This window comes from Lupinus angustifolius, chromosome LG08 (assembly GCF_001865875.1).
Source record: "Lupinus angustifolius cultivar Tanjil chromosome LG08, LupAngTanjil_v1.0, whole genome shotgun sequence".
In the NCBI taxonomy this organism is placed as follows: Eukaryota; Viridiplantae; Streptophyta; class Magnoliopsida; order Fabales; family Fabaceae; genus Lupinus; species Lupinus angustifolius.
The window spans coordinates 3,953,162-3,962,568 of NC_032016.1; the positions used below are offsets into that span (position 1 = coordinate 3,953,162).

Here is a 9,407-nt window from a genome sequence, read left to right on the forward strand (position 1 = left end):
AAAACAAGTAACTAACATAAACCTAACTTGTTAATTCCTAACTTTCTAACCAACTATCATCTTCCAAAATAACCTATCATATATCTTTAATAACTTGTTCATATCATCAAATGTGTTACTTTTTTTGTCTATTATTAAGTTATATCTTCCTCTTCCCGGTTTGATTTTGGACAGAGATGTTGTTTGAGGCTCTGGAATAGTTTTGTTGTGTGTCTTAGCTGTTGCTATTTTGTTGTCAAGGATTGCGGATTTAGGATTTTGGACACTACTAGGTCCCAATCCGTTTTCCTGTGTGGTTGGATATTAAATTTGGGTAATTACCATAAGTGTAGAATTTGTTAATGTATCAACTAATATTTCATTGGTTCGACCACTGACGCATTGACTCAATATAATAGCTGAGTTTGATGACCACTTCATCTGCTCAGGTTTAATAACATCGAATCTGTGCTGTCCACTATTAAAGAAACCCCATTGGGCATAACGTTGTCATTACTATTCTCTTTTTTTACAAATACATCAAAACCCTACCATGTATCAAGATACAATGTTAATAGCACTGTGGATCCTATTCTCAAGTACTATTTTCTTCTCAAGTACAAACAAATAGAAACTATAGAAACTCAAATTCTGTTTCTGTTGCTCTTTTCTGCAGCAATAGAAAGAAGCCTTGATACACCCTGAGTCCACACATCATATTCTCTTTGATTTCTGCACTCAAATTCAACAACACCACGCGTAACTGTCTCCAAACCAAAGTAGCGACGATTATCACCCCCTTCTAACAAGTGGCGGCCAGGCCAGGCAGGCATATCTTTGATCACTCCAAGCACCACATCTGTGCAAAATTTCAAAAAAGGCAACTGGAATTAAAGAAACCAATAATGTATATCTTCGTATCACGAGATAAGTTGTTTATATCTTCGTATCACAAGATAAGTTGTTTATATTTTCGTATCACGAGATAAATTGTTTCATCAGTTCACTACTTTGTCTCCTCTATCTCTATCCTATTTGTTCTTTCATTAAATATTAAATTTGTTCTTTCCTTAAACAACCTATTATAGGTGGAGAGGACCTAATTTATCTTCAAATACTTTATACTCTTAAACAAAAACCTTTGATCTTTTAAAACTTTATATGCCATGACTTTCACAAATCCCCAAATAGAACAAGATCCATCTCCAAATCAGTTAAATTATTACTAAGAGAGGGACAAAAAAGTAAGAAGACTCACTCTTTTTCTTTTTTGTGATGGTCCCAGCAACATGTCTACTCTTCATCTTTAGCATAACCTGCACAAAAAGAGTTTCTGAAGATTTGATTGCATATTTCTAGGAAAACTAAAGCTATTTGATCCCTTGGCTTTACATCATACTAAGTGCCCCAACTTTACACTTTTTCCACAATCAAGTTCATACTCATTATTACAACTTCAATTGATGACCAAATAATTAAGTGATTGCTTAACCTCTAGAACTAAAAGCATTATGTAGTTTTATAGAGTAATAAATCCTCTTACATCACAAAAAAGTCACATGACACTTGTAAACAAGACATTAATAAACAAACAACAAAGTGTTACTTTTCTTATTGTGTATAAGAATATAACATTTTTCTTTTAGAATAAAAGGAAATAAAAATCACCTGATTCGTCCTGTTTATGTAGACAGATACAGATTTCCAATGAAGTTCACCTACAAATAGAAACATTTTCCAATCATCACATACAAAAAAATTAGAATTAACAGTAGAAACAACTAAATGAAAAAAAAAGGATTTTCTTTTACTCCACATAGAAAAACACAAACTATGCCAAATATCTTTGGAAATAACAAAACCAATAGAAACCAACAAATATTCAGAAGCACAATATACCTGTCCGTGTGCGCTTGAGGAGCTCACAACCTCCAGCAAGTAATTCTCTACTGCATATACCCAGGAAATTTTCCTCTGGTACAAGTTCACCACTGAAGCTACTATTAGACCTACTATGGCAACTACTACTATCACCACCAGCTGCTAAATTCTTCTCCACAGGAATCACTGCTGCAATATTCCAAACTTCCTTGAGGGTCCTAGCTTTCAATGTGGCAGCCCCACGTAAAGCTGCAAATTCAACCCAAAAATATCAAAAAATGTAAACCACAAGAATGTGTTTTCAATTATCATATATGTAAGATGTTTTAAAATGCTATCGCAATTGCAGCCGTAATATTACAACAACTTTGATAGTATCTAATATTTATATCTGCATCACAAACTCATAACTGCAAGCTGCATTTTCCCGGAATTGTAAACGATTAGGAGAAATACAAATCGCAACTGTAAAATCGTGTATATACCTGTTGCTGCAGCAGCCGTTATAGTTGTGATATCGCTAGCAGATCTTACATTCACAGCTGAGCTAACCACTGAGGCAAGGTAGTCACGCTCTGCTCCCATAGCTTCGGCAGCCTCAACACATTGAGCCGCAACCAATGTCGCAGCAGATGCAACTGCCATGTCAGTCTTTGCCATCTGCTCATCTTTGCCAGAGCTGGATGATGCAGCAGTGGCGGCAGCTATAGCAGCAACAGCAGCTGCAACCCCGGCAACTGTTACAGCTGCATGGAGTTGAGCATTATGAGCCCTTGTTTCCTCCTTCTTCTTTTCCTTCCTATCCTTGAGCCACCTCCCAACCGTCTTGCTGCTGCCACCAACTGCGGCTGTGCTGCTAGTCGTGGCAACCCTGTACTGACAGTTCAAGCTGTTGCTGATGATGTTGTTGTTGTTGAAACGGGTATACTGCACAGAAACATACGTGTATTCAGAAATTCTCAAAAATAGGACCACCATTTATACTTACTCCACTACAAACATAACACTTAAAATGTTAACCATATAAGTAGTCAGATTAAAAAATTTATATACGTAGTAAATAAAAAAAACAAATCTCTTCATTGAGAATATTATTTTCACTATAATTTCTCAAATGGAACACAGTGGCAAAATAAAAAATAGACAACCAAACTTATGCAGTGTATGCATTATGTGCTTGTTTAGTGTAAACTATTTGTAAAAAGAACCTGGGAGTGTTTCAACTTGCAAGTAAGGTAAGGGTATGAGAAGACAAAATTTTAAACATGTAACAAATTTGGTGTGGCAGTACTATGAAAACCATGTCTATGCATATCCACCTTGTACTCATTGGGTCCAGCAGCCATTAATGCACCCAAGAGGGACAAATTTTTATCACTTGTGTGTAACTCCCTGGGACAGTGTTTGTTAGTGTTAAAGGTAGGTGTTGTTAACCAATTTGACAGTGGAGGGGACCAGGACCAGAAAGAATAATTGAGATTATGAAGAGACATGTAATTCAAACAATAACAAACAAGTCAGGTGTGTTTTTTAAGGAAAAACTTAAATATGAGTGGTTGTGTTCTTGTTAAAATTATGATTCATGTTACATATAAAATAAAAAATCGGATAACTTAACTCTTTTAAACCCAAAATGAGTTAACTATTATTTCCATTCTTTTAAAAGAAATGTCATCAAATTAATCTTCAAATCTATAAAGTCACGATGGTATATTAAATTAATGAGAAACTTGTTTGAAGAACCAAATTGATTACGTATATCTTTGGTGGTTAAAAGTGATAATGGCATGCTAAAGGGTAAATATGTCATTAAAAAGGAGTAAAATTGTCGAGAATGGATGTCCATACATTTTTTAAGATCTTAAATTTTTGAAGCAAAATTTATGAGTAGCCAAACGGATAATGTTATATTATATATATATAAATTAGACTGACACCCTGAGTTTTAGTGAAATTATTACATAAATTATCCTTCATTTTTTTTCTATATCTATACTAACCCTCTGATTTATATACACTCATTGCACTAAACACCATTGCAGAAATAAATTTAATATTTTAAACAAAAAAAATATGATAAATGCAATTAAGTTAAATAAAATATGGTATATTGTGGAGACAAGTCTAAATAATATACAAGTTAATGTATTTTCATTATTTTTTTATTATAAAATGCATCAATAATTCTAAAATAATATCGTTTAAATCACTCTTATACTATATCAGAATGAACTAAAAATAATAAAGAGGTATCGACTCGTATATTATTTGGATTTGTCTCAACAATATACCATATTTTGTTAAACTTAATTACACTCATCACCCTTTTTATTTTAAAGATTATACTTATTTCTCCTATAAGGTTAGTGGGGTAATGTATATATAAATTAGGGTTTTTATACATCCAAGTTAAGTTACACTCAATCTCAACTATTTATTTTCTTAAATCAATCAAATAAAATATTTAATATAAACCAATGAATCATATTTAAATTGTCAAAATAAAAAAAATCCAATGTATCAAAAAACTCACTCAATATAGTTTGTCCCTTTTAAAACATAAACGGTAATACACTAAAAACAGAGGGCCAATAACTACGACTTGCATTTTTGCAGGCTTCAGTTTTGACACTTTCGGATAATCATTTGAAATTTCTTAATTATGTACTTTAATCAATCAAGTTCTAATAATCTAATAGAGTGAATGTATTAAAAATTGTTATTTGAGCATGAAAAACCCCTACTATAATGTAACCCAAAAAATATTGAAGTAATATATCTTCATTTTAAAATTGTTTTCATTAACAAAGGCCAAGGAGAAACCACGTACACAACCCAGTTATCATTATAGCTAGTTGGTTTGGTGACAGAGAGAAAGGTGAAAAAACGTGATGGTTGGTTTGCAAGTGTGCAGTATGATCAGTACTCGTGTTTTGTACCCCAAAAAAAAGTAAAAGAAAATCACCATTCTTGTCTTGTCTGTTTAGACATGATGTCAGAATTTGGCAACCCATGACAGAGAGAGAGGGAGCACATACCTTGAAATATTCAACTTCAGAAGGTGAAAGTGGAGGGCTATCTGTTAAGGAGCCATTGAGAGGGCCACTGCTGTGTGAAAGTCTTCCTGTGGTTCGTGGAGAAGATACCTCCTGCTGAGTAAAGTCAAAAGACAAATTTGCTTCATTTGCTTTACTTTATAGAAGAAATCCTTGAGATTAATATAAGAAGGGTTTTTTTTCTGGGGGAAAGAATTACGAAATATATTTGTGAAATGACAATTTTTCAAATTTCTATTTACTCTCCCTTAGAAGTCAAGTCAGAAGAGTCTATTTACTAATTGGGTTCAGAAAAAATGATGAGTTAAGAATATGAAATACACGAAATAACATTTAAAATCTTCATTTTTCTTTTTTCCCAAAAAAACTTAACTACCAAAATGAAAAGAAAATTAAGGAATAAGGGAACAAACTAACATCAATTGAAAAGAATGGGACAAAAACTACAAGACAAAAAGTAAATGTTCCAAAGAAACAAAAATGAAAGTGCTAGTTTTGAAGAAGACCAAGTACAACATACCGACTGTGACATGATTCGGTCCAGGACCAACTGAGAAGTCACAGAGGAACCAAGTGAGAAAGGGTTCCCTGAAACAGCAGCAGCAGCAGAAGAAGAAGACTCTTCAACCTCACCAGCAATATCCTCAACTATAACACCACCATGGTTAGACCGAGCATTGTTGTTGTTCATGATCATGGCTTTGGAACGTTGTGGTGGAAGTTGAGATGGGGACAGAGCCTTGGAGACTTCGAGAGCAGATACATTCCACGAACGAGCGAGGAACTCCATCGGGTCCCACAGTGTGTCCGGTGGCATGAACGCCGTGGTGTGAAACGGGTCGGGTCGAAATTTATGAGGTTCGGGTTTTTTATTTCCCATGTTGGGTTTGAGAGGCAGAGGTAAAGGAAAAAGAAGATGAAGAGTTTAGAGTTTAGAGATTGAGATTAATGAAGTAATAATGCTGATATGAGAGTGAGTTAGTGAGTGAGTGGGAAGAAGATACTCCAATTAAAACACTACTTCCCTTTTTGCGCTTATAAGGTAAGGATATAAAGTAAAGGCAAATTATCATGAATAAAAAATAAGAAAAGAAATTAAAAAAAAAAAATTAATACCTATACATTGTATATATTTTTTAGACTATAAATAAATTATTTATCATTCATATATTAAACATCATTCATATATTAAATATTATTTATTCTTAAATAAAAATAATATAAATTAATGATAGATTAATATATTGACAGTGTAAATTTTTTACACATTATTCATGAATTTTAAACTAAAAAATACTAGGTTCAATGAATAGAGTAATTGGAAGTAAGAATTTCAACCAGATGACTTTGAATGTTTACTACACAGTCTGTGCCTGTTTAATGCACTAGATATTTAGTCAAAATTTCATATTTACTTTTTTAAGGGAATTTTATATTTACTTCAATATTTATTAATTTAGTATTTTTTTTCTTATGTTTATTAATATTTAAATGAAAAAATAAACTATTTAAAATTATAAACTATATAAATTAGTTAGATTAAATGAGATAATATTTATATTAACTTTTGTACAAATAAATATAAATTACTATAATTTGAGTGTAGAAAAGTCCTTTTAAAAAAGTGTACCAAGTGATGATGTTATCAATTAAAATAAACAAGTTTTCATATATTTGAAGTTACCAGAAATTAGTTAATGCATTAATCGTGTAAAAGTATTTTATATTATTAAAATATTATTTATCATTTATATGTTAATTATCATATTAAATAATGTATAACCATAAATAAAATTATATTAAACTCATACTTTATTTAATAATTTAACAATTAAAAATTAGGTTCAAGTATTCTAAACCTTAATTGAATTGAATTTATTAATTTATTTTTTCGCTGTGTAAATATTGTTAACTTTTTCAATCCCATAACTGATTAAGTATGAAAATTTGATATCTTATGATAAATTATCCAAAAAAATGTTTTTAGTTATAAAAAGAATCAAATGTCCCTTGATTCAAATATGTTAACTTTACTTTAATAAGGCATTCATTTGATGGTATAAAGTCTTGATATATATCTAGAATGACAAAAAAATGAATAGTTCTATTTCTGAGAACAATACTTATTGAATGGGTAATTATATACTTTAAAATAGATTAATTTTTTGCTCATCAAATGAGTGGATATATATAGTAATACAAAAAAAAGAATGTCAACTTTGTATAAGTTAAAAATGATGCATATCACTTTTCAATAGTTAGGCTAATTTATTATGAGTATATAAGTGTGATTATTAACTATTTCTTTTTTTGAAGTTATCCATTATATTAGTTTTTTTCCTACCAAATATTCACTTTTCCTACCTTTTAGAAAAGTAAAAGGACAAATCCAAGTTTTTGAGAATTCATTCGTACGAAAGAATGAGTACTTTCAAAATTTATCCAATAGGTCAAAAATGATAACTAAACAATAAAGAAATATAAAATATAAAGGTATATAATTCAACAATTAAAAAAATATATACTTTGTTCTATCCCGATTAGGGGTGTCAAAACGGGCCGCCCGCGCCCGCAAATGTCCGCAATAATTTAAGCGGGCCGGGCATGCCTGCAATTGGTTAACGGACAAAAAGTCATGCCCTGCCCGTTTTAAAACGGGCTAACGGGCCGCCCGCGGGCATTTTCCTGTTTACATTAAAAAAGCAACAATGGTGAATGCTAAGTTATCAAGTACATTATGCAATAAATCAATAGATTTTACATAACCACATTACATAATAATTCAAAGTCTCTATAATAATAATTCAAAACATGTTTCTCTAACCATATTAGATAATAATTTTCTCTAACAAGTCTGCAATAATAACTATAAAATAACCAAGCAATAATAAAGTTTTGGATTAAAATTTTAAAGTGTAGAATGTAATGCCCGCGGGCCGCCTGCGGAGCCCGTTTAAAATGCCCGCTAATAAAGCGGGCAAACGGGCCAGGCAATACGGGCTAACAGGCAAAAATACCATGCCTTGCCCGCATTTTTTTGTGGGCAATGCGGGCTGGCCCGCGGGCAATGCCAATATTGACACCCCTAATCCCGATCATCTAGATGTCTTGGTTGCCTTGGACAGACTCTCCTCTGGCCGAGCAAAGACCGGGTATAATCAATCAAAGGCTTAGTGAAATCATCCCCTCATACTAGACATCCTAGGTTGGGGTTAGGACTACTTCCTATTTGACCGCCGCCAACAATGCACTACTATGTCACCTGCAATCTTACCTACCACCTGCCAAAAGACAAGGACAAACTACAATACGGTTGTTAGACCTACTACAAGTTACAAGTCAACTATGCACAGAGTATGGCCCTACCAAAACCGCCTAACAAGGGAAAAGCAACCCCTGACAGGCCAGAATGGTCGACCATGCCAACAGACTCTCTAGAGCCACGTCATCCACCTCAACCACTAATTAGGAGTCTCCCAAACAGGAAGTATCATTCGATTCTCTTATCACTTAGAACTCATCACTTATCATTATATATTTTACTTACTTCACATATCTCATTTATTGCTCTCGGGCTTTACCTTTTCAGTCTTACTGACTTGATCGTTGGAGAACCTTTTTAGGTATCTCAAATGGCAGGTGCAAGTTTGCATTCATCCAAAATTAGAAGACCTCTTACTCGAACTTCCATTCCAACCACACCATTCATCCACAAAAAACATTGGAGCCATTTGTGGGGATCAGACAACCCCTTGTAATGTCGACCCCACTCGTGGTCGAACAATCCCTTGTAACGCAACAAAATATATATGGTAACGAAATATTGTTCATTTACTAACGAAATATTGTTCATTTCATGTCTTTATCGCATGAATCCGACCCAACTTCAAATACCTCTCAAGGTGTGGACCATGTCCCCCTTTGACAATGGTCAAATAACTCACCCAGGGTGTGGACCTTGTTCCCCCTGACTGATGCTCAACTTCAACCGCTCAACTATCGCGCCTTCGCCTTCCAAGTACTTGGTGATTGATGCAACCATGATGAACGTTTCTCGTACCTGCCTCAGCATGTCCCGGATAGACGATGCATCGAAGACATGTTTCACCTCGTTGATCACCTGGTTGATCTCGACCGCCTACAGAATAGAGTATCCCGCAAGGGGCCGACCCTCCACACTTGGAGCCTTCCCTTTCCTAAAAGTGTGGCAGATAGCACGAGGAGGAATGATAATCTTGGGCTCTGCAGGTGCTTCCTGCTCGAGTAGAGGTTCCGTCGCAGGAACGATCGTCATTGGAATCATTGGCATGACCAGAGCCGCTTGAACCAGCCCACTCTGGTCGGTCGGAAGAGTAGGAGGAGGTGGAAGATATGTTCCTTAGCCAGCAGGAGGAGGTGAACTCCTCCCATATTGGCTGGAAGAGGGAAGGGCGGGCCCTTCCGAGCTCGTTTCCCCTGCCCTGATTTGTGGATGATCTGCCTCAATAATCA

The 9,407-nt window shown here is 34.2% G+C and overlaps 1 protein-coding gene across 2 annotated transcripts; it reads right to left on the reverse strand.

Moving 5' to 3' along the window:
• On the reverse strand, positions 461–5,899 carry LOC109353695 (VAN3-binding protein-like). Of its 2 annotated transcripts, none has more exons than XM_019596050.1 (7): positions 5,437–5,899; positions 4,899–5,009; positions 2,346–2,787; positions 1,879–2,109; positions 1,648–1,697; positions 1,238–1,295; positions 461–838 (listed from the first exon to the last, which is right to left on the reverse strand). In XM_019596050.1, exons 1-7 carry the CDS (start codon positions 5,794–5,796, stop codon positions 624–626), a joined length of 1,467 nt encoding a protein of 488 aa, XP_019451595.1. In that variant the 5' UTR covers positions 5,797–5,899; the 3' UTR covers positions 461–623. The 2 variants fall into 2 exon arrangements, with proteins under 2 accessions (XP_019451595.1, XP_019451594.1); XM_019596049.1 differs by having other exon boundaries at positions 4,899–5,012.